At 48.7% G+C, this 20,601-nt stretch overlaps 7 protein-coding genes across 7 annotated transcripts; 3 read left to right on the forward strand and 4 right to left on the reverse strand.

Moving 5' to 3' along the window:
• Positions 1-127: 127 nt before the first annotated feature.
• Positions 128-1,195, reverse strand: mRpL16 (mitochondrial ribosomal protein L16). Its single transcript, XM_017173732.3, has 3 exons — positions 1,021-1,195; positions 883-948; positions 128-821 (listed from the first exon to the last, which is right to left on the reverse strand). Exons 1-3 carry the CDS (start codon positions 1,067-1,069, stop codon positions 205-207), a joined length of 732 nt encoding a protein of 243 aa, XP_017029221.1. The 5' UTR covers positions 1,070-1,195; the 3' UTR covers positions 128-204.
• A 258-nt stretch (positions 1,196-1,453) lies between these two features.
• On the forward strand, positions 1,454-10,535 carry trr (trithorax-related). Its single transcript, XM_017173735.3, has 7 exons — positions 1,454-2,082; positions 2,146-7,748; positions 7,970-8,488; positions 8,575-9,170; positions 9,233-9,362; positions 9,430-9,612; positions 9,685-10,535. The coding sequence occupies exons 1-7, from the start codon at positions 1,635-1,637 to the stop codon at positions 9,775-9,777; spliced, it is 7,572 nt and encodes a 2,523-aa protein (XP_017029224.1). The 5' UTR covers positions 1,454-1,634; the 3' UTR covers positions 9,778-10,535.
• A 285-nt stretch (positions 10,536-10,820) lies between these two features.
• Coa8 (Cytochrome c oxidase assembly factor 8) lies at positions 10,821-11,660 on the reverse strand. The gene is made up of 3 exons (XM_017173667.3): positions 11,510-11,660; positions 11,182-11,442; positions 10,821-11,109 (listed from the first exon to the last, which is right to left on the reverse strand). Exons 1-3 carry the CDS (start codon positions 11,558-11,560, stop codon positions 10,894-10,896), a joined length of 528 nt encoding a protein of 175 aa, XP_017029156.1. The 5' UTR covers positions 11,561-11,660; the 3' UTR covers positions 10,821-10,893.
• Positions 11,661-11,875: 215 nt separating this feature from the next.
• On the forward strand, positions 11,876-12,496 carry LOC108079452 (UPF0184 protein CG14818). The gene is made up of 2 exons (XM_017173786.3): positions 11,876-12,085; positions 12,160-12,496. The coding sequence occupies exons 1-2, from the start codon at positions 12,007-12,009 to the stop codon at positions 12,366-12,368; spliced, it is 288 nt and encodes a 95-aa protein (XP_017029275.1). The 5' UTR covers positions 11,876-12,006; the 3' UTR covers positions 12,369-12,496.
• Positions 12,491-14,316, reverse strand: LOC108079451 (WD repeat-containing protein 18). Its single transcript, XM_017173785.3, has 2 exons — positions 13,427-14,316; positions 12,491-13,367 (listed from the first exon to the last, which is right to left on the reverse strand). The coding sequence occupies exons 1-2, from the start codon at positions 14,198-14,200 to the stop codon at positions 12,507-12,509; spliced, it is 1,635 nt and encodes a 544-aa protein (XP_017029274.1). The 5' UTR covers positions 14,201-14,316; the 3' UTR covers positions 12,491-12,506.
• Positions 14,317-14,634: 318 nt separating this feature from the next.
• On the reverse strand, positions 14,635-16,200 carry LOC108079357 (microtubule-associated protein RP/EB family member 1). Its single transcript, XM_017173665.3, has 6 exons — positions 15,850-16,200; positions 15,646-15,791; positions 15,447-15,573; positions 15,077-15,386; positions 14,938-15,010; positions 14,635-14,882 (listed from the first exon to the last, which is right to left on the reverse strand). The coding sequence occupies exons 1-6, from the start codon at positions 15,965-15,967 to the stop codon at positions 14,826-14,828; spliced, it is 831 nt and encodes a 276-aa protein (XP_017029154.1). The 5' UTR covers positions 15,968-16,200; the 3' UTR covers positions 14,635-14,825.
• A 282-nt stretch (positions 16,201-16,482) lies between these two features.
• LOC108079358 (large ribosomal subunit protein mL63) lies at positions 16,483-17,054 on the forward strand. The gene is made up of 2 exons (XM_017173666.3): positions 16,483-16,775; positions 16,837-17,054. Exons 1-2 carry the CDS (start codon positions 16,605-16,607, stop codon positions 16,984-16,986), a joined length of 321 nt encoding a protein of 106 aa, XP_017029155.1. The 5' UTR covers positions 16,483-16,604; the 3' UTR covers positions 16,987-17,054.
• Positions 17,055-20,601: the final 3,547 nt, after the last annotated feature.

The raw sequence follows: 20,601 nt of genomic DNA on the forward strand, positions 1-20,601 counted from the left end.
GTGTCCCGTGTTTTTATTTATTGTGATGTGAAGCTGGGAGGTATACCTAAAGTGCGAATAGCAGTGGCCACGGGTCAGGATAGCTTGTTCCTAGAGCTGGAAATAGATCGGGCTTAAAGAAGTCTAGTTGGATTTTTAAACAGTTTAACAAAGATTTGTTTATTAATCGGTAAAGGTTAAGGGGAACACATAAACTAAACATCCTTACAAGTGCTTGCCAAACCACTTGTGATCGACGGGCGACAGCCACCGATGGCAGCCGTTTAGGTTGTTCTGGATGACGTACTTCATCGTAAAGGGATTCCTGTTCGTGCGCGCATGCTCCTCCTCCGCAGCCTGCTGCGCGTCGAGCATCTCCTGGGAAACGACAGCGGCCTGGAAGGGCAGCTGATTGGCCACTTGCTGCAGGAACTTTTTGACCTCAACGAACTCACACTTGCCGGCAATCTCGACAATGACACGGCCAGCCTTGATGGGCGTTACGTAGTGATCGATGGCACCCTTGCCACCGCCCATACGCTGGCCCTGTCCCTTTTTGGTGATCGGCTGCCAGGGGGCGGGCACGCGCCAGGTGGCAAACATGGTGTTAACGTTCATCTTCCGGCCGATGGTCAGACGCATCATCTCGTAGTGACCCCAGCGCAGACGGCCACCGCCCGTGGCCACGATGGCGTACTGCTTGTGGAGCAGGGTGTTGTGCACCGTTTCCGGGCCGCGCATGTAACGCAGACGCTTCTGCATCTTGGGCGGACGGATGTTCGGCGGCAATTGCGGCTGGCGCTCCATGATCCTTAGCTTGGGCCGCTCCGGCTGCTCCACATCTGTGAGGAAATTGATTGTTAATGTATCAACCTAGATCCATGTTATAATAGCCTCACTTACTCTTGTATTTGATGGGCGGAGCAAAGTATTTAAGGCCGGCGGTATTGACAATAGCAATGTTGCCCGCTATAAATCATAGTGAAACGAAGAAAATTTCATTATTCCCGTTGCGGCAAAGCAGGAAAAGACGTTACTTACTCGCCAGAGTCTGCTTGAAAAGCTGTGTGACAGTTTTCAGGGCCAACATCGCAGGTTTTTATTAAGGACTTGCAATATTTCCTAAATGCTTTTCATAAAAATGTGTTGCATCAACAAGGACCAGCGTTGCCAGACCAGCGTTGAGCAAATTGCAGTGTTACCATATCGAACCAAAAGTATGTTAGAGATGCAACTATCGGATCAGTGCTGGACAACTATCGTTTGCTTGATTATGGAGTTGGAAAATGTGTGGCATTTGTAAAAAAGCTTTCGGTTCTAAATTATTTAGATTCTGATTAAAGGAAGTTTTTTTTGTTCTTTGTAGCTTAAAAATTAGGTTTTCCCCATGCCGATAGTTCACACATCGATAGTGGCAGACAGAGGCATGTAATCGATATGTGTTATTATCGATAGTGTCATCGATGTTTTTTCAGCTCTACTACCTACTGCATACAATACACGAAAATAATTTTTTTTTTGACCAAATCGTGCATGTTTTCGCTACTTAAACCTAAAATTCGCCGTGTTCGTAGTCCCATAGTGGGACGCTCGTCCGCCCCGTCCCACGTAACGCATCGCTTCCAGCGCACAGCGTTCCCACTTGTCTGTTTGTTATGAATATATCGAAGGTGACAACATCGCTTGGTGCCGCCGAAAAGGCGAAACCCGAACGTGTGGCCTCTGCGGCGGTGGCCGCCTTCAGTGCGGTCAGTATCCAAAAGCGCGGAGGCGGCGCCGACGATCCGTCGGAGGATCCAACGCGAAAGAAGGCCAAGACGGAGCTACTGCACGGTACGCCCAGTTCAGCTGCCAGTTTGCCCGCCAAAGCAGTGGCCCCGCTGCCATCGCAGCAGCTTCTCTACCAGCGTGCTGGCCAGCAGGTTAAGGCCCAGCCCAAAATTGCCCTCGAAACGCAGGAGGCGCAGGCGTCTGGCGGCCAGGAGGATGGTGCCTGGGAGGCACGCGATCAGCAGCAGCAGCAGCAAATAATTGTGTGCAACTTCGGCTCTGGCGCCGAGATGAGTGCAATTAAGGCGACGGACGAGGCCGTCGACAAGCAGAGTAAGTTGGCTCTAGTTACCCGAGGCAACAAGGCACTAATCCCTTTAATCTCTCCCCTCACAGCCTTTGCCAGCTTTACCAAAAAGGAGGCCGCCTCATCCTCGTCCTCCTCCTCCTCCTCATCCACCGCCTCCATCATCTCAATTGAGCCCAGTGGTTCTGGCCAGGATCATGCCGAGAATCCCGTCAAGACGGAGGATCTCGACTATGTGCTTATGCCGGCAGGCAGCGGGGACAATACGGTGGCCGTGGTCTCCGCCGCGGGCAACACAGTAACTGCTGCCCCAACGGGTGCGGGAGCCACATCCACCATTATACTGAATGCCACTAACAATGGCGCCACAGGAGGAGCCACCACCGCCACCACCACCATTCTCACGCAGAAACCCGGCCAGAGCAACTACAATATATTCAACACCACGGTCACTGGTCAGACGGGTCAGCCCACCACGACGCTACTGAACCGGGTGAACCTGCACAATAAGATGAAAACCACCCAGCTGGTGGTCAATGCCAAGAAGCTGTCCGAGGTGACGCAGACCACGGCCAAAGTGTCCATTGGCAACAAGACGATATCGGTACCGTTGCTCAAGCCGCTGATGAGCGGCGGTGCGGCCACAGCCGGCGGAGCCACAATTGTTGAAAGCAAGCAGCTTCTGCAGACGGGTGGCCAGGTGACCACTGTGGTGAGTGCTGCTCCCACATTGGTGGGCAGCGGGCAGCAGGTTCATCCGCATCAGCATCACAACTTCACCAAGCTGATCAAACGAGTGCCCAAGAATACAGGCGGCGGCACCATTGTCTCGTTCTCCGGGCTGCAAATCAAACCCGCCACCACCAAGATTGTGGCCGCCAAGGTAGTCAACAAGAAGATGGCCCTGCCGCTGCAGCTTCACCAGCAGCAACACCAGCAGCAGCAGCAGCAGACACTGCAGGTGACCAGCGGCGGTGGTTTGGCCCCAGCCACTGGGAGTATAGTGACCATTACCACAACCAATCCCAGCCAGACATATGCCATGGTCCAGGAGGCGTCGTCGCTAGGAGGAGCTACGTCCTCCGAGGACGATGGCTCCACGGCTACCCGCAAGATAACCGCTTACAGTGAGAATATACAGAAGATCTTAAACAAAAGCAAGTCCCAGGAGGCCCAGGAGGAGTTCACTAACATCAATAGCGTGGTGATCAAGCCGCTGGACAAGAATGCACTCAACTGCCCGCCCAGCTTCAACATCTTTAAGCAGCAGCAGCAGCAGGTTCAGGCGGCTCAGGGTCAAGGAAATTCAGTGGGAGGATGCGGCACACCCTTGACTAGTGCTTCAGAACTGGGAGCCACCTCCTCCTCCACCGTCTCCGTGTCGGCGGGCACCATTTGCATCAATAGCCCGGGTATGGGCACGCGACCCATTCTCTCCATTCAAAACAAGAACATATCCTTGGTATTATCCAAGACGACGATGGCCCAGCAGAAGCCCAAGATGATCACCACCAGCACGGGCCAGACGGCGCTGCAGATGCATCAGGCCCTTGTACAGGATGTGAGTGGCGGAGACAAGGCTGGACCAGGAGGAGGAGGAGGAGGAGGAGGATCTTCAACCAGCCTGGGAGCTGTTACCACTGCTGCTGTTGTTGGTCCTCCCCCCACTGGCACTGCTCCCATGCAACTGAAGCTTACCAACAATGCCGCGGGCACCAAGCTTAGCCTTAGTCTGGCCACTGAGGGAGGAGCAAAGCTGGAGGAGATTGTCACTGGCGGCGGCAGCGGCGAGCCAAAGGTTAAGCTGGTCAAGCAGGAGGCAGGAGTGGTGAAGGAGCCATCGAGTGGGAGTGCCACGCCCAGCGATCAGGAGCGCAGCGGAGAGGAGTTGGGCACTCCGGAGAAGCTACGTCTAACGCCCATTAACCAAGCCCAGAATCAGGCACCGAATCAGGCTCAAATAGCTGTAGCTCCTGCTGCTGCTCCTGCACCTGCCCCTCCTCCAGCTGCAGTTAATCCTCCAGCCAGCACAGTAAACAGCAACCAGCGCTCGGTGGCGGATGACTCGAATAATGCCCTGCTCAAGCAGCTGCTCCAGAACAGCAGCAGCAGTCATAGTCTCAACCAGATAAGCATCACCTCCGCCCATGTGGCGGGTGCTGCATCCTCCTCCTCCTCCTCCTCCAACTCCACCTCCACCTCGGCGCCCCTCTCCGCCCGCAAGGTGACCAATGTTCGGGCGCCCATCTTGGGCATGGCCAGTAGTCTGGGGGATCAGCTGGCGCGTCCCAACATACCGCCAGTGCCCACGGCCACGCCAGTGAGTAGCAGTAGTAGTGGCAGTAGCTCTGTGGCCACGCCTAGAGCCACCACCACGATAGCCGGGGGAACTGGCCAACAGCTGGCTACCGCCTCCTCCTCCTCCTCGGTGGTGGGCACTGCCGTCTCCTCAGTGGTGATGGCCAGCGCCAGTGGAAACGGAAGCGAGGCAAAGCTGGAGCAGCAGAAGAATGAGCAGACACAGACGGTTCAGAATCAGAACCAGGTGCCAGCGCCACATCCACATCCTCAGGCACAAGTACAAGCACAGCTACAGCCACCACCACCTCCTCCTCCTCCTCAGCAACAGCAGCAGCGGCAGCAGCACCAGCAGTTGCAGGTGCCCCCACCTCCTCCACCGCACCAGGTCAAGCAGACCGTCCAGATTGTCTCCAAGGAGACCTCCTTCATCTCTGGCCCTGTGACTAACAACAAGCTGGTGGTGACTCCGGATAATACAGCCAGCAAGCAGCCCGTAGAGCAACTCCTGGCGCCACCGCCATACGAACTGGCCACTCCAGCACCCGTGTCCAATGTCACCATATCGATATCAACCAAGCAGCCGGCCATTAAGGAGCTGCAGCAGATGAAGCCTAAAGCTTTGCCCATGGAGCAGGGCGAGGAGTTGCTAACGGCGGAGCAAGGTGGAGAGATGCAGCATCAGGAACAGAGTGGAGTGGTGGCGGGAGGAGCCCTTGTAACGCCCGCCTGGAGCAACAATAGCAATCATTTGGAGGTGGGAGCAGCCACCAAGATGAACTTTAAGCCTGGTGAGGGTCAGAAACGGAAACTGCCCATGCATCCGCAGCTTGAAGAGAAGCAGCTACAGCTGCAGCAGCAACAGCAGCAGCAGCAGCAACAGCAGCAGCAGCAACAACAGCAGCAACAACAACAACAACAGCAGCAGCAGCAGCAACAACCACAGCAGCAGCAACACCAACAGCAGCCACAGCTGGAGCTAAGCTCTTCTTTGCCAGCAAACCAACCAACGGAAAAGGTACAGCTGGTCAGCTATGTCAAAAAACCCGCTGGAGGGGTAGGAGGAGGAGTAGGTCCTGCCGAGCAACTGCAGCAGCTACAACCCATGCAGAGCCAGGGACAGGTGCAAATGCAGGCTCAGATGCAGGCGGCCATGCAGGGGCAGCTGCCAGGACACATGCCCGCCCAAATGCAGATGCAAGTGCAGCAGGTAGCCGTGCATCCCCAGCTACAGCTCCATCACCAGCAGCAGCAGCTACCCAACCAGCAACCCAGCACGATATCCGTACCCATTCCCATGCCCGGAACGGGTGGTAACGTGGAGCCCAAGCCAGGCGATCAAAGAAAGCGGCGCAAACGAGAAGTACAGAAACCGCGACGCACAAATCTGAATGCTGGCCAGGCAGCTGGAGGAGCACTCAAAGATCTAAGTGGAACCCTGCCAGCCGGTGCCATGGTTCAGCTGGCTGGGATGCCACCAGGAACGCAATACATCCAGGGAGGAAATGCCAGCACAGGTCATGTGATCACTGGCGGGGTGACCATTGGCAGTGGATCAGGAGGAGCGGGTGCCAACACTACCACTATGCTCAAGAAGCGTGTGCGCAAATTCTCCAAAGTTGAGGAGGATCATGATGCATTTACCGAAAAGCTGCTAACCCACATACGACAGATGCAGCCGCTGCAGGTCCTAGAGCCGCATCTCAATCGGAATTTTCACTTTCTGGTGGGCAGCAATGAGGCGGTGGCCAGTGGCGGTGGGTCACCCAGCTCCAGTGGTGCTGGAGGCACAGTGGCCTCCTCCACCTCCACTTCCTCATCATCCTCATCATCATCATCCGCTGGAAATAGTGGCAAACTAAAGAGCGCCTCACTCAACAACCGAGGCTGGCCTTTGGGACGACACTTGGAGGGCCTGGAGGACTGCGATGGAGCCATTCTGGGACGTTATGGTCGTGTGTGCCTGCCGGGGATACCCTCGCTGTATGACAGCGAACGTTTCGGTGGAAGCGGCGGCTTGGTTGGTGGTTCAGCAACCAACAGTTCACCCTCGCCAACGCCAGGCATGATGGACTTGGAAAAGACACTGCCCATGTCTAGCATACAGAATGACTTCTATGACCAGGAGTTTTCCACCCACATCGAGCGTAATCCTCGCGAGCGCCTGCAGCGACACATTGGCGCTGTGAGAGATTGCAATCTGGAGACCATTGAGCTGGTAGAGAGCGAGGGAGGCATGGCAGCTTGGGCGGCGGCCCTGCCGCGACTCACACGTTATCCTGGCCTGATAATCCTCAATGGGAATAGCCGTTGCCATGGACGTATGTCGCCGGTGGCATTGCCGGAAGATCCCTTAACTATGAGGGTGCCGGTGTCGCCGGTGTTGCGCTCTTGCGGCGAGGAGCTGCGCAAGTCCCAGCAACTAGAGCTGGGCTTGGGTTCCTTGGGTAACAACAACAACAACAACTATCAGCAGAAGAACCAGAATGTGATACTCGCCTTGCCCGCTTCCTCCTCCTCCACGGAAAACATAGCAGGCGTTCTGCGGGATCTGGCCAATCTTTTGCACCTGACACCCGCTCTTACCTGCAAGATCATTGAGGATAAGGTGGGCAGCGATAAGCTGGCCAATGATATGGCCCTGGAGCAGTTGCAGGATCTGGATGAGAAGCACAACAAGGATGACTTCAAGCGGCCGCTGAGCCAAGTTAGCCAGGGTCATCTGCGCAAGATACTCAACGGACGCCGCAAGTTATGCCGCAGCTGCGGTAATGTGGTTCATGCCACTGGGCTGCGTGTGCCGCGACACAGTGTTCCGCCGCTGGAAGAGCAGCTGCCACGCCTGGCCCAGCTGATGGCTTTGCTACCCCGCAAGTCGTCGCCGCCGAACTTTGCCTACTTTTGCGATCGCTCCTGCTTTGCCAGATTCAAGTGGAGCGGCCAGGCGGCGGAGGCGGCCAGTCTGCTGATTCAGCCGGCGGGAGGTGCCACTAGCTTGTCCAGTAATACCAACTCCTCTAGAGATTCACCCAGCAGCGGTGGCGGCGGCGGTTTAGCGACTGTTCCCGAAACCCTGGTCAAGCAGGAACCGGAGGATGAGTTGGATGTGAAGCAGAGTATTCCTAGCAATCCCAGCCACCTGCCAGTCCAGCGCAAGTCCATTGTCAAGTGCTTTAGTGCGGATTGCTTTGCCACCGATGGCGAGGCCACCGCCATCAAGCTGGAGTTTGAAGGAGCAGCAGGAGCAAGCACGGGATTAGCCAACAATACAGTGTGGGAAACGGAGGCTAGTGGCCAGCTGGAGGACACCAGGCAGTGTGTGTTTTGTAACCAAAGGGGTGATGGCAAGGCGGATGGACCCTCGCGACTGCTTAACTTTGATGTGGATAAATGGGTGAGTAGCCAAAACCTACACCCTAATCTCCTCCCTCATTTCATGCCTCATCTCCCCCTTTTTCTCCTCCCTCATCTTCTCTTTCATCTTTTCCCTTACTCCTTCCTGATCTCCTCCGTCTTTTCCTCTTTCTTCTCCTCCCTCATTTCTTCCCTCGTCTCCTTCCTCATCTCCTATCTAAACTCCTCCCTAATCTCCTCCTCCTTCTTCTCCTCTGCCAGGTTCATCTTAATTGCGCTTTATGGAGCAACGGTGTCTACGAGACCGTGTCCGGTGCCTTGATGAACTTCCAAACAGCTCTGCAATCTGGCTTAAACCAGGCCTGTAGCTCCTGCCATCAGCTGGGAGCCACCATCAAGTGCTTCAAGTCGCGGTGCAATAGCCTTTATCACCTGCCCTGCGCCATACGCGAGGAGTGTGTCTTCTACAAGAACAAATCCGTCCATTGCAGTGCCCATGGTCATGGAGCGGTGGGCTCTGGAGCAAGTTCCACGGCGGCTACCGGCGTAACAGCCACAGTGGGGGGAACCGAGAACGAACTTAGCTCCCTGGTGGTCCATCGGCGAGTGTTTGTGGATCGCGATGAGAACCGACAGGTGGCCACCGTTATGCACTACTCGGAGCTAAGCAATCTGCTGCGGGTGGGCAATATGACGTTCTTGAATGTGGGCCAGCTGCTGCCCCATCAGCTGGAGGCCTTTCATACGCCCCACTACATCTATCCCATTGGCTACAAGGTGGTAAGTAGACCCTAGTGGGATCTTTACTCCCGCAGTTTCTATTGAAACTCTGTCTCATATTTTTGTGGTTTCCCCTCCTCCCACAGAGTCGCTACTACTGGTGTGTGCGACGCCCAAACCGGCGGTGTCGCTATATTTGCAGCATTGCCGAGGCCGGTTGCAAGCCCGAGTTCCGCATTGTGATCCAGGATGCCGGCGACAAGGAGCCAGAGCGTGAGTTCCGCGACAGCTCACCGTCGGCAGTGTGGCAGCAAATCCTGCAGCCAATCACGCGCCTGCGCAAGGTCCACAAGTGGCTGCAGCTCTTTCCGCAGCACATCAGTGGCGAGGATCTCTTTGGCCTAACGGAGCCAACGATTGTCCGGATATTAGAGAGTCTGCCGGGAATTGAAACCCTCACCGATTATCGCTTCAAGTACGGCCGCAATCCTCTGCTGGAGTTCCCCCTGGCCATCAATCCATCGGGTGCGGCACGAACGGAGCCCAAGCAGAGGCAGTTGCTCGTCTGGCGGAAGCCACACACGCAGCGCACGGCTGGCAGCTGCAGCACCCAGCGTATGGCCAATTCGGCGGCCATTGCCGGCGAGGTGGCCTGTCCCTACAGCAAGCAGTTTGTCCACTCGAAGAGCTCCCAGTACAAGAAGATGAAGCAGGAGTGGCGCAACAATGTGTACCTGGCCAGGTGAGACTCCGCTCGAAATTGGGTTATAGTGGCTAGTGGCTAAACTGTTGTCTCCCTTGCAGGTCCAAGATCCAGGGTCTGGGCTTGTATGCCGCCCGGGACATAGAGAAGCACACGATGATCATCGAGTACATTGGCGAGGTCATACGCACCGAGGTGTCCGAGATACGCGAGAAGCAATATGAGTCAAAGGTAAGGATATTGCCATTATTATTTACCATGTACTATCAATAACTTATTCCCTAATCCCATCTTATAGAACCGCGGCATTTATATGTTCCGGCTGGACGAGGATCGCGTGGTGGACGCCACCTTGAGCGGCGGCTTGGCGCGCTACATCAACCATTCGTGCAACCCCAATTGTGTGACCGAGATCGTGGAGGTGGATCGCGATGTCCGCATCATTATATTCGCCAAAAGGAAGATCTATCGCGGCGAAGAGGTTAGTTTGCCGCTATAAAATATCGGGTTTTCATCCTCGACAAATCGCAAAATTTCTATTTTTGTCTTGCAGCTTTCGTACGATTACAAGTTTGACATCGAGGATGAATCGCACAAGATACCCTGCGCCTGCGGAGCGCCCAACTGTTGCAAATGGATGAACTAAGGACCAACCAAGGAGGAGCTATTAAAGCTGGAGAAGGAGCGTTGAAGCTCCGTGCCCAGTGAACACAGGAATTGTTATAATCTGATCAATTAGATAGAATCGTACTAGGCAGTATATAGTAGAGACCGTGTACATATATATATATATATATATATATATATATATATACAGATTCAGGTAGGCATATATATGAATGTAAAAATGTAAAAATATATATATAAATATTTATATATATAATTGAAATATATATATATATATATATATGTATGAAAGCCTACCCCCTTGATAATAATGGTGGTGATGATGATGTGCCCACTGTAGCTAATTTGTAACCCAAGGAAGGCGTGGAGTCAAAGAGTGTTTCATAGTTTCAATTGAACGATTGCCATCGTTGCCCCCATCTATATATAATAATAATATATATATATATATATATACATTTATATTAAGAGAGAGAAAATATACATAAATGTTAAGGCTAGGACATGACCGCCGCGCGCCCCCCTCCCCCTCTCCCCTTGTAATGTAATCCTTCTCATCCACATCCACATTTTTGAAATAATCGTGGGATAAACAGACCGACTTGACTTTATGCGTGTGTGCCTTTCCCCCTCTCTGTTTATCATAATTATTATTATTATTATTATTATTGCTATTATTATCATTATCATAGTTTGTAGTTATTTTATTTCTTTCCCCTTCTTCTATAGACATTTAAATGAAAGCTTGATTTGTTTCTCAAGCGGCTTAGTAGTATTTGAAAAGTGTACAACCTTTTTTCAATATATATATATATATATATATATATATATATATATACGCAGATAGGTATATATATATATTTTTATTTTATTTTTTAATTAGTTTTTGCAGTTTACGTACGTTTAAGCATAACAAACTCCAAGCAAAGTGTATTTTTCAAGCCCCCTTAAGTTAAGTAAAACCTGTATGCCACCATTTTAAAGGAGAAGTTTTATTTTGGGGGAAAATGGGTATGTTTCAATCCCACCCCACCCCCCATCCCACTTCCATAAACTCCGGAATTCTTTATGTTCTAGACTTTAATAACAATTAAACAAAGGGAAGTCTACGAGCTAGGATGCTACGATGCTACAGTTACGATCGTGGTTTAGCACGCGCCACAAGACGCTGCAGCTGCACGCCGGCGGCCAAGGTGAGGATATCAAAGTTCTTGAGGTACCAGGAGATGTTGTACATCAGGTGAATGCGCCAGTTCTTGTCCAGGAACGTCTTATAGAACTCGCTCATCTGGTCGGCGGAGACCTCCTCAGTGCCGCTCTCCTTGTGCAGGCGCACAAAGTCGTCCTTTTCCTGTGTGCCAGCGAAAGAGAAAGAGACGGCATGCATTGGGACGAACAAGGTATGAACTCTATCCACCATTACCTCATAGAAGCGCTTGTTGTGCCGCGTCCAGAAGTCCATATTCCAGGCCTCCACCTCGTTGCGTTTGAGCCGCAGGTTTCGCGCCAGCGTCGTCTCGCTGTCGTCATAGTGACGCACATAGGGCCGCAGGTTGGACTGGGCATCCGGTGGGCCAATGTAGTCACACTTTATGTCCTGCGGGTCGGGCTTGTTGGCCAGGCCGCCGTTACCACTGATGGGCGCCGACTTCTCGGGCCCCGCGGCGGCATAGCAGCGCGTTAGCTGTTTGAATGCAGGTAGAATAAATTGAATTGGATTCGTGGGATGATCCCTTAAGGCGGACACTCACTTGGGTAAGCAATAGCCGGTGGTGGGGCTGGCACTTAAGGCATTTGTTCATTGTATTTTTGTTAATTTGCGAGTTGTTTTTGTTGTTACGTTATGTCAGCAGAGGGACCAAAGCTCAGCCCCAAACCAAGAATACCAACAGCAAAGCAAAAAATACTAAAATTATAGCAAGTTTCTCCCATCTCTAGCTGTCCCAGTATTCCCAGATCAGGGGATATTCCCCAACTTTTCTTTATTCCAAATTTTTTAAAAACCTCGTAATGTTACGTCGTAGAGCATAAATTAAAATAAATAATTTAATTTAGGGGGATATTTCTCGGGGGGTATTTAAACTTTTATGAGATTTTTTAGGTCCAAATCCAAAGTTACATCTGGCAACCCTGCTGCTGTCCCGTGACAATAGGAGTTTACAAATAAAAACATTAAAAAAAACAGCTGAAACTGGAATATAAGAATCACCCAGCACAAGTGGCGACGGCAGACAGTCCACCAGGCAATATGTCACCGAAGAACAACCACGATCCCACCTCCTCCGGCGACTCCGGTAGCGCCAATGTCCAAGAGGCCGATCTGCAGGGTGAGTTTAAGTCTTTTTTTGGGCAGAGAGCAACGCTCGTTGGGATTGCCTCACTTATTTGGTGCCTCCTGCAGAGATGGAGGATGTGAATCAAAGTCTGGACGAGCTGAGCTGCGCCCTAGATGCCGTGGAGCAGCGCACGGACGACATAATGTCGCAGCTCCGCGAGCTCCTCGACTCCAACAGGGAAATACGTCGCCTGCTGGCCGAGGAGAAGGACAATGCCGAGCAGCCGGAGGATGACAACATGGATGGGCAAAAGTCGGGCAACGAAGCCAAGTAGGGGACACCTGGCCACCTGGCCACCAGTTATTTGTTTGTTTTGAGCACCCAATTCCCGTCAATTGTTTCGTTTTTTTTTGTATCATGTATTATTGGTTCCTAATCTCTAAGTAAATGTAATTGAAAGCAGCTCTAAGGACTAGTTCTGACTCGGCTTCTTGCGCTTCGTCTTGATGGCGGAGTCGCCTGGCTTGGCGGACGATGAATTGCTGGTGGAGATGTACTGGAACACGATGTCAAATAATCGCTTGGATTCCTCCTTGAGGCGTGCATTCTCCTCGAGGAGCTTCTGGACATCAACGCCATTGGCAGAGGCAGAGTTCTCCATGGACTCGTCAGGGTCTGCGTCCTCGTCTTCCTCTTCTTCCGCCTCCTCTTCCTCTTCGTCCGCCTCGACATCGTCTTCCTCATCCTCTCCTTCTACCTGGACATCGTCTCTACTCAGCTCTTCATTTGCTGCCTCGTCTTCTACTTCCATTTCGTCTTCCTCCGCATCAGACTCATCCTCTGCCTCCAACTCATCCTGCTCCTCCTCCTCCGCCTCCCCCTCATCCTTGTCTTTCTGGGACTTGCTCATATACATGGACGCTATCAGCTTGCGTAGTATTTCCGTATCCGTGCCCGGGTAACACTCCGTGAGGTCCGGCTCGGGGGATTTCCGTCCCTTGGCGTACTCCTCGGTGACCAGCAATTCAATGTAATCGTCCTTGGTTCGCGGCGTAATCATACGCTTCAGAGTGTCGGCAAAGGGCTGCGTGTGCTTGTGCTCCGGCAGAAACACGCTGGGGGTAAGCAGACGGATGCACAGGTTCGTCACGGAGCCCGTCTGTGGCAAGCTTTTGATTAGCTGTCGGCTGCCCACATCCCACACGCACACCTGGTTATCCTCGCCGCCGGACACCAGTGATGTGGAGCTCATATTCAAGGCCAAGCTGGTGATGGCCTTGCCAGCAGTGTGACCCACAAAGGCCTGCAGCTCATCCTCCTCCACGTGGTATTCCTGGTAAGGAACAGAAATTCATTTGAACTGAAAGACACAGAATATATCTGAGAACCAACCTTCATGCGCGGCGTCTTTTCCATATGAAAGACGTACACCTTGCCATCGCCGGAGCCCACATAGACATGCGTCTCCAGCCGGTTGACAATTACACTGTGCAGAGCCACTGGAAAGACTACGCTTAGCAGCTGGCTGCCCCCAAGAAGGTCATAAATGTTGCAGCAGCGATCCAGGGAGACGGTGAAGAGGTGCGACCGGATGCCTCCCAAGCCCGAATACACATCCGTTACGGCCAAACCGTGATCATTGAAGCTGTACAGTGGCTCAGTACTATCCTGCCCACTGCTGCCCGTGTCCAACGGAGCAGCAGCAAAGGTCAAATCCCAGACGAGCACGGCGCCATCCTTGCCACCGCTGATAAAGTGCTCCCCATTGTCGGTGAATCGCAGGCAGGTGATGGCTTGGTAATGCTTGGACAAGGTGTTTAGCATACGGCCGGTGTTCATGTGCCACAGATAGATGTTCTCCTGGATGCCCGCCGCCAGGAAGCAGCCGTCGGGCGTTAGGGCCAAAGCATTGACCTTGCCGGGCACCACAAACCGCAGGCTGGCCATCTGCTCCTGCTTGTTGATGGGCCAGACATGGATCAGGGGCTTGGCTGAATTTGCCGCAAAGACATGGCTGAGACTGATCATGGCCAGGCCGTGGTGCTGGGCAATGCCGCCGCCCTTGTAGCGCATGAGATCGGTACCGGTCCGCAGGTCCTGGACACTGCATGTTGTGTTGTCCTCGCTGCCGGTGCTGATGAAAAGGGCCTCCACGGCGTCTGCCATTTTGGCTATGGGTTATCGTTGTTCCTCCGGATCGCTGGACTGGCGGCGATCTTCGGTTTCTTCACACGTGCGCGGTTCCAACAGTGTGACCAGGTGGCTGAAGCTGATGAAAGCATGAAAGCATTCTATAAATGTTTAGTTCATTTGTTTAAATATTTTGTTAAATTTTTTTAAAAAATTATTTAACGTTAAGAGTACGTTTTGGAGCGGGTTCTAAAAATATCTATCCCTGTCAGCAGTTTTTTAGTATATTTTGTTTGGGCAACTGATGCGGTCACACTTTATTAACAGCCCGCTATATTTGAAATACAAGACATGTTTTGGCATTATATTTGTGCTTCAAGTCTTAGCGTTTGCAAAAATCATGTTATTTAGCATTTATTTATTTATTTATTTATCTAAAGCTAACAAAAAGTATTAAACTAAAAGCTAACTATGGGTAAAGAGCCATAGCATCTAAGGCCTTCGACTCTGTTATTTAGCATTTAATTTAATTAGTATTTAAACCGATATAAATTTTGGGTAAATTAGGGGTATAAATTCCAGTTGACAACAAATGAATACCGTTGAGTGTTTGCTTGCTTCTGTTTCTGCTCAACATGCTTTTCCAGATTTTGTTTCATATTTAATTTTCTTCCTGTTCTTCCTGCTCTGAAGAACTATATGGCAGTGCATAGTCATGCTGAAATGTGCAATAAAATAATAAGGTTGAACCTAAACCCAAGAAAATTACTTACAGCAGACGATTTCACGATGTCTAAAATGCGCTGCAAAACCGCCTTCTCTTCAGGACATTCAGATTCACCACACCTTAAAAGGGAAGGTATTTAGTAGATTAGATCACAGGTCCGGCCAGTCCAGAACAAGTCAACCTACAAAACCTGGATTCTGCGCAATTTAGAATAGTAAAAGTCGCGCTCCATCCAAACTAGTAAGAGCATGGAACTCGTCATTTGAAGCCCAGCGTCTTCACTTGACATGGCCTCCTCCTCCTCTTCCAAGGGCTGATCAGTTGTGAAGCTGAAGTCGGCTTCTGTCATAGGTTCAGGCATGCCATCTCCCTGGGCCTCGGACTCCTCTTCCAAGTACTGATCAGTCCCTGCAAGCGCAAAGCTAGAGTCGGTCTTGGTCTCGTCTAGAATTAAGTTGGAGTCGTTCTTGGATGTGTCTAGAAATAAGCTAGTATCTGTAGATTAAACAGACAATATTTTAAATTATAAATGTAAATAGATTTTAAAAATCCCACCTTCATGGACCTCGCTACAAGCATTATCCTTGCTTTTATCATTGGCATTATAGAATTTTTTAAACCATTTCAAGAATTCCAAATTGTCGGTGAATTGACCTTTAACCAATCTCTCAATGGGTATAAACTAATAAATAATTAAATAAATAATTAAGTAAAATTTATTAAAAATATATAATATATACATTAAAATTATTACCTTTTCTACCGACATCTTTTTAAAACCCCCCTGTAATATCTTAAAATTGTTGAGGAACTCGTGTTCCTGGTTAGCTTCCATTTTGACCCTTTTCAGCTGTACTGAGTTGGGAAACAGTTTATCCATTAAAACGCAGTACGCGGCACCTGTTAGGGGACGTGGAGGTGGGTCTGCTCAAAGGAAGGCTTTCTAGACGACACTCACCTGAGCAGAGTTCCTCTATTTTCTTGATGTTTGCCTGAAGAGTTTCGTTTACCCAAGCCAGTATCTCATGTCGAGACAGGTTTTCTGCCTTTGGTGAGTAAACATTCTTTGCCATCATAATAGGTTTAATAAACTTGAAACTCCACGGATCAAACGAATTCAACAAGTTTTACAGTGAGTTCGGGTTTTTATATCTCAAAGACAAATAAGCTTGGCGACCAAATGCCTTTTTCTAACCAACTTTTTGAATCCAAATTTTTTGACTAAGAACGGTTTTTTGTAGCAAAATAGAATAAAAATATTTCCGTTCGCTTAGCTTTAATGTTCGGCTCAGACTAGGATTTTTGAGTGAACTACTTCTTGTCAGTCCAGGCTCTCAGAGCCTACTTTTCGTTTTTTTTTTTTTTTTTGCCCACAACAACAACAAAACTGTTGTACAACAACTCCTATTTACAAAAACAACATTGTTGATCTTTAATTCTTTAATTTCATTTAAATTTTTAAATTGAGCTGAGTGACTATTTTCACTCATTTTCTAATCCACTCAGATTTAGCTCATCTTCGCTCTTGGTATTTTTGACGTCATCTTGGAGGCCATGCTCCAGTAGTAGTTTTAGTATATTTCTCGCCTATGGCAATCCTAACGAGACCCGGTCACACTTGCCCCAAACTTGTGCAACAGAAATTAAAATAAATTGATTATTTTTGTGTTTTTTTTTGTATGAATTAAGAATTAAAAGGCTTAGCCAAACGAAATGCGAGTGACGTTGATCAACTTCTTCAAGAAAACCGTGCCGGGTCACATATTCCGTGGCAAGCGGCGTCTGGTCAAGCCGGTTAGCCAGCGGGCAATGGACACACTAACCCGCGAGTACGAGCGCCAGGAGCAGGTGATGCTGCTGCTCCGGCATCCCTACCTGACACTGGTGAGTCCTCCGCTGAAACAGAACCAATACAATATAATTTAATAACGTCTTATGCTTATAGGAACAATCCTCGGGACATGCCAAGGAGCTGCAGAAGCGCGAGAAGCTGGTGGCCAAGTGGACGGACGAGCAGACGCTGCGCAAAATGAAGCCGCACGTGACCATTGAGGAGCGACTGAACCAGCTTAAGATCAAGGAGGCCTGGGACTAGCTTTATGTTCAGAGGCGCACTGTTAAATCCCAGCTTTGTGTTGAATAAATATAGGTTTTTAATGGAAATTATGTAGTGGTTGGAATTGTTGGATTTTTAGGATAGCAGAAGATCCTCTAAGGAGGTTTATCAATGAACCAGAATCCTAAGCTTTAACTTGTCTAGAAATCTGTTTTAGTGCTTTTACTTTGCTATGAAAAAAAGTAAAAAACCCAGTCTATATTGATTTATAAAATTAAAATTAATTTTAAAATTAACAAAAACCACTTTACCCCCAAAAACCCTTCCTTACTCAACTCGAAATATATTTTGTGTTTAGCTTTAGCGCTCTCTCATCGCCTTTATTCGTTTAATTGCGGTTCTCTAAGTGTATATATGTGTGTATATATATTTTCGTATTTCGTGTTTATTATGTATATGTCGGCGAGTTGGTTGCTAAGTGCAAATTTGGAAAGCTTGTTGCTATGGCAACAGAGTTATTCGGCATGCTCAGGTATTGGTAGCCCTGTAGGTGTCGCTGGCGCGCAGGCGCAATGACAGTTGAGTCGGTAACAGGAGTGTTACTGAGTGAGGTCTGTTCGTCTGTCGCAACAATAGGAGAGAATGAGAGAGACAGCTTGAGATTGTCTAGGAATGACATCTGAGTGAAAAGTAAGAAAAGGTGAAAGGGCCACAGGAAAAGTGGCGTGATGACAGATTCGATTTGACTGCGCAGGCGAACAGAACTCGCTGGCTCGACTACGGTTAAATTAAATAACGGATATCTCTGACTTGCACTTTTCCCTTTCTCTACTTTCTCGTCCTTCTCTACTCGTCATTGCGCCACACTCGGTAGGGAATACTCTCTTTTTCCCCACCACGCTCTTTCTTAATAAGTTCTCTTCCTATTCTCTCGTTGTTACTTATTTTACTCTTCCTTTATTTCCATATTCGATACACTTGGAGACTTACAAATAGTAATTACAACTGACATTTCAGGGTAATCTCCGACACGGCCTTCCTGACTATAACACGACCTCGTGTTGCTTAGTTCTACATAAAATTGGCCTCAACCTTCATTGCCATAACTTCGCAATAATCATCACTTAGCTTCTTTACTCATACTGCTCTACATAACTCTTCAATATCAATTAGCTTACACTGCTAGTGTCTTCAAACGTTGGTTTGGCGGGATAATCTTTTACGACAATAGAGTACACGCTCTCTTCCGCACAAACCCAACAGTTTGGATATCAATTTTGCATTCCATCAGACATTAACTTAGCAGGATATTCCTTAACACACCGTTTAGAGTACACGCTCTCTTCTGCTCAAGTTCAATCGTCTGGCTACCACACACACATACCACAGTACCGGACTCTTGCCGCACCTTAGCGACGCTTCACACAATCATTCAAATTTAGTCCCTGTGTATGGCACTACCTCAACCATCTTAAAATACAGATCTCTTGCTTTGATTTTATGGTACCTACGAGTGCCTCAGTCGGCGATCTCTCGCATTCATCTGCATCTACCTCAACAGGCATCGCAGGCAACTACTTAAAATTTCGCTTACTCGACAAATATCTCAAAACATATCGGCCACCATCAAGCTTTTCTATAATGACAAAGGGTCCTCTTCGGATCCAGCTCTGTTTGGTGCCGTTCTTCATCTTAATTTTCCATCTTCATTCCTTTATCCTTTTTTTTTCTTTCCTTTCTCATTCTTAACAGCTCTTCCATTTTAAATTCATCTTGCCTTTAATCTTAGTGCTCTTCCTTTTGCACCATTTTACCGACAGCTCAGCATAACACAACTTTAAACTTTTCTTTGTCTATACTTTTCTCTGTCATGTGGTGGTATCAAGCCCAGAGGATGGGTCCGATTGGCATCTCTTAAGGACTTGCATTGATTGCACTACTAACTGTGCAGTTCGCCGCAAGTTGCACCCCGCCAAGAGCATCTTGCCATCACCTCTGCGGTCCTGGTATCCAGCCAGATGACTACTTTAGAGCTTTACACATTATACAACTTTCAACAATCTTTAAACTTAGTCATTTCCAACAACATTGATAAATCTTGCTGAGTCTATTTTTTTTTTTTTTTTTTAACCCAAATACATAACGGATTTATAACTTTGATTAATAATCAACCAACAAAATTTAAGGGACACTACTGGCAGACAACACTACCTCACACCTCTCTGTATTTTTTTTTAAAACCCCTCTTTGTAACTCAATTTAATTTCAATTATCTTTAGTTGTTTATAAACTATATCAATAAATCCTGAAATCAGTCACGTGAATTCTGGACACAAAAATAAATCCACATACTATATTTTAAAATCATACGATTTTAAGTATGGCCACCGATGATGCACTTAATTTCAATTATTTCCGCAATGATTACATTTGCAGTCAGTATAGACTACGAACTCTCATCTGAGCAAATAATGCCAAAAATGTTAGAATAATAGTACGCCAACCAATGTTTCCAATTCATATGAAAGCTACTTGGACTCCACAAGACACATAGTTCTACCAATATACCGCACCATAACAGAAGGAATTGTTATGGCGGGGGTCAGTGGAGACCGCACCATAACAGAAGGAATTGTTATGGCGGGGGTCAGTGGAGACCGCACCATAACAGAAGGAATTGTTATGGCGGGGGTCAGTATGTGGGTGTAAAAGGAAATACACCAGTTGATAAAGCTATGTAATTAGAGAAGTCTGAATTGTAAATTATGATTAAAATGAAGATGTAATTTGTTATGTTATCATGAAACCAAGATGCTTATTTTGTCTAAATGCCTCAATACTTATGTTTAGAAAATTAATGAAATGTTTGTTGACAATAAAATGTAACGAGTACCGAAATTTTAGAATACTGTGATTTAAAGTTAACACACGAGGACGTGTGATTTGTCAGGAAGGCCGTGTCGGATCACATGAAACGGGGCCTACTTTATTCCTATGGTCAGAATATGTGAAGCGGAGCCTTTTGAAATACGAAAAGAGCTTGTACTCTATGGTTTCGAAAGGTTATCCTGCCAAACTAACATTTGAAGACACTAGAAGTGTAAGCGAGAGATCGCCGACTGAGGCACTCGTTGGTGGAATCATTTATAAGGCTGTGAGGGTCCAGAGAGACCGTGACGCAAGAGGTGCGTGTGAGCGTTGCAAAGTGTGCAGCAAGAGCCTGTATAAATTGATGAAGAGATGTTGAGTAAGAGTTGTGGTACGAGCAGAGAAAGAAGATACAGATTTGGTACGAGAAGAGAATGAAGTGGCGAGAAGAAATAAAAGTAAAGCTTATTTGACATGAATAAAACAGATAAAATGAAATGTTAAGTTGAGACCAAAGAGAGAAAAAAGAGAGAATGATAAATGACAGTTATGTTTAGAGCTATTAGAAGACACGTCACGCGAGGACGCGTGAATTGTCAGGATGGCCGTGTCGGCGAGTTGGTTGCTAAGTGCAAATTTGGAAAGCTTGTTGCTATGGCAACAGAGTTATTCGGCATGCTCAGGTATTGGTAGCCCTGTAGGTGTCGCTGGCGCGCAGGCGCAATGACAGTTGAGTCGGTAACAGGAGTGTTACTGAGTGAGGTCTGTTCGTCTGTCGCAACAATA

Source organism: Drosophila kikkawai, chromosome X (genome assembly GCF_030179895.1).
Source record: "Drosophila kikkawai strain 14028-0561.14 chromosome X, DkikHiC1v2, whole genome shotgun sequence".
Classification (NCBI taxonomy): domain Eukaryota; kingdom Metazoa; phylum Arthropoda; class Insecta; order Diptera; family Drosophilidae; genus Drosophila; species Drosophila kikkawai.

What these genes read in the sequence shown, in the direction of transcription:
- Coa8 (XM_017173667.3), bottom strand. Translation starts at nt 11,560, where the DNA reads ATGAACAAATGCCTTAAGTGCCAGCCCCACCACCGGCTATTGCTTACC. An exon ending in ACCGGCTATTGCTTACCCAA is followed by an intron (nt 11,443 to 11,509) that starts GTGAGTGTCCGC and finishes GCATTCAAACAG; the next exon opens with CTAACGCGCTGCTATGCCGC. An exon ending in ACAACAAGCGCTTCTATGAG is followed by an intron (nt 11,110 to 11,181) that starts GTAATGGTGGAT and finishes GCTGGCACACAG; the next exon opens with GAAAAGGACGACTTTGTGCG.
- LOC108079451 (XM_017173785.3), bottom strand. Translation starts at nt 14,200, where the DNA reads ATGGCAGACGCCGTGGAGGCCCTTTTCATCAGCACCGGCAGCGAGGAC. An exon ending in AAAAGACGCCGCGCATGAAG is followed by an intron (nt 13,368 to 13,426) that starts GTTGGTTCTCAG and finishes GTTCCTTACCAG; the next exon opens with GAATACCACGTGGAGGAGGA.
- LOC108079452 (XM_017173786.3), top strand. Translation starts at nt 12,007, where the DNA reads ATGTCACCGAAGAACAACCACGATCCCACCTCCTCCGGCGACTCCGGT. An exon ending in CCAAGAGGCCGATCTGCAGG is followed by an intron (nt 12,086 to 12,159) that starts GTGAGTTTAAGT and finishes TGCCTCCTGCAG; the next exon opens with AGATGGAGGATGTGAATCAA.
- trr (XM_017173735.3), top strand. Translation starts at nt 1,635, where the DNA reads ATGAATATATCGAAGGTGACAACATCGCTTGGTGCCGCCGAAAAGGCG. An exon ending in AGAAGCAATATGAGTCAAAG is followed by an intron (nt 9,363 to 9,429) that starts GTAAGGATATTG and finishes CCCATCTTATAG; the next exon opens with AACCGCGGCATTTATATGTT. An exon ending in AGATCTATCGCGGCGAAGAG is followed by an intron (nt 9,613 to 9,684) that starts GTTAGTTTGCCG and finishes TTTGTCTTGCAG; the next exon opens with CTTTCGTACGATTACAAGTT.
- mRpL16 (XM_017173732.3), bottom strand. Translation starts at nt 1,069, where the DNA reads ATGTTGGCCCTGAAAACTGTCACACAGCTTTTCAAGCAGACTCTGGCG. An exon ending in TTTCAAGCAGACTCTGGCGA is followed by an intron (nt 949 to 1,020) that starts GTAAGTAACGTC and finishes TATGATTTATAG; the next exon opens with CGGGCAACATTGCTATTGTC. An exon ending in TCCGCCCATCAAATACAAGA is followed by an intron (nt 822 to 882) that starts GTAAGTGAGGCT and finishes ATTTCCTCACAG; the next exon opens with ATGTGGAGCAGCCGGAGCGG.
- LOC108079357 (XM_017173665.3), bottom strand. Translation starts at nt 15,967, where the DNA reads ATGATGGCAAAGAATGTTTACTCACCAAAGGCAGAAAACCTGTCTCGA. An exon ending in AATAGAGGAACTCTGCTCAG is followed by an intron (nt 15,792 to 15,849) that starts GTGAGTGTCGTC and finishes GTCCCCTAACAG; the next exon opens with GTGCCGCGTACTGCGTTTTA. An exon ending in ACATCGTGAAATCGTCTGCT is followed by an intron (nt 14,883 to 14,937) that starts GTAAGTAATTTT and finishes TGCACATTTCAG; the next exon opens with CATGACTATGCACTGCCATA.
- LOC108079358 (XM_017173666.3), top strand. Translation starts at nt 16,605, where the DNA reads ATGCGAGTGACGTTGATCAACTTCTTCAAGAAAACCGTGCCGGGTCAC. An exon ending in GGCATCCCTACCTGACACTG is followed by an intron (nt 16,776 to 16,836) that starts GTGAGTCCTCCG and finishes TTATGCTTATAG; the next exon opens with GAACAATCCTCGGGACATGC.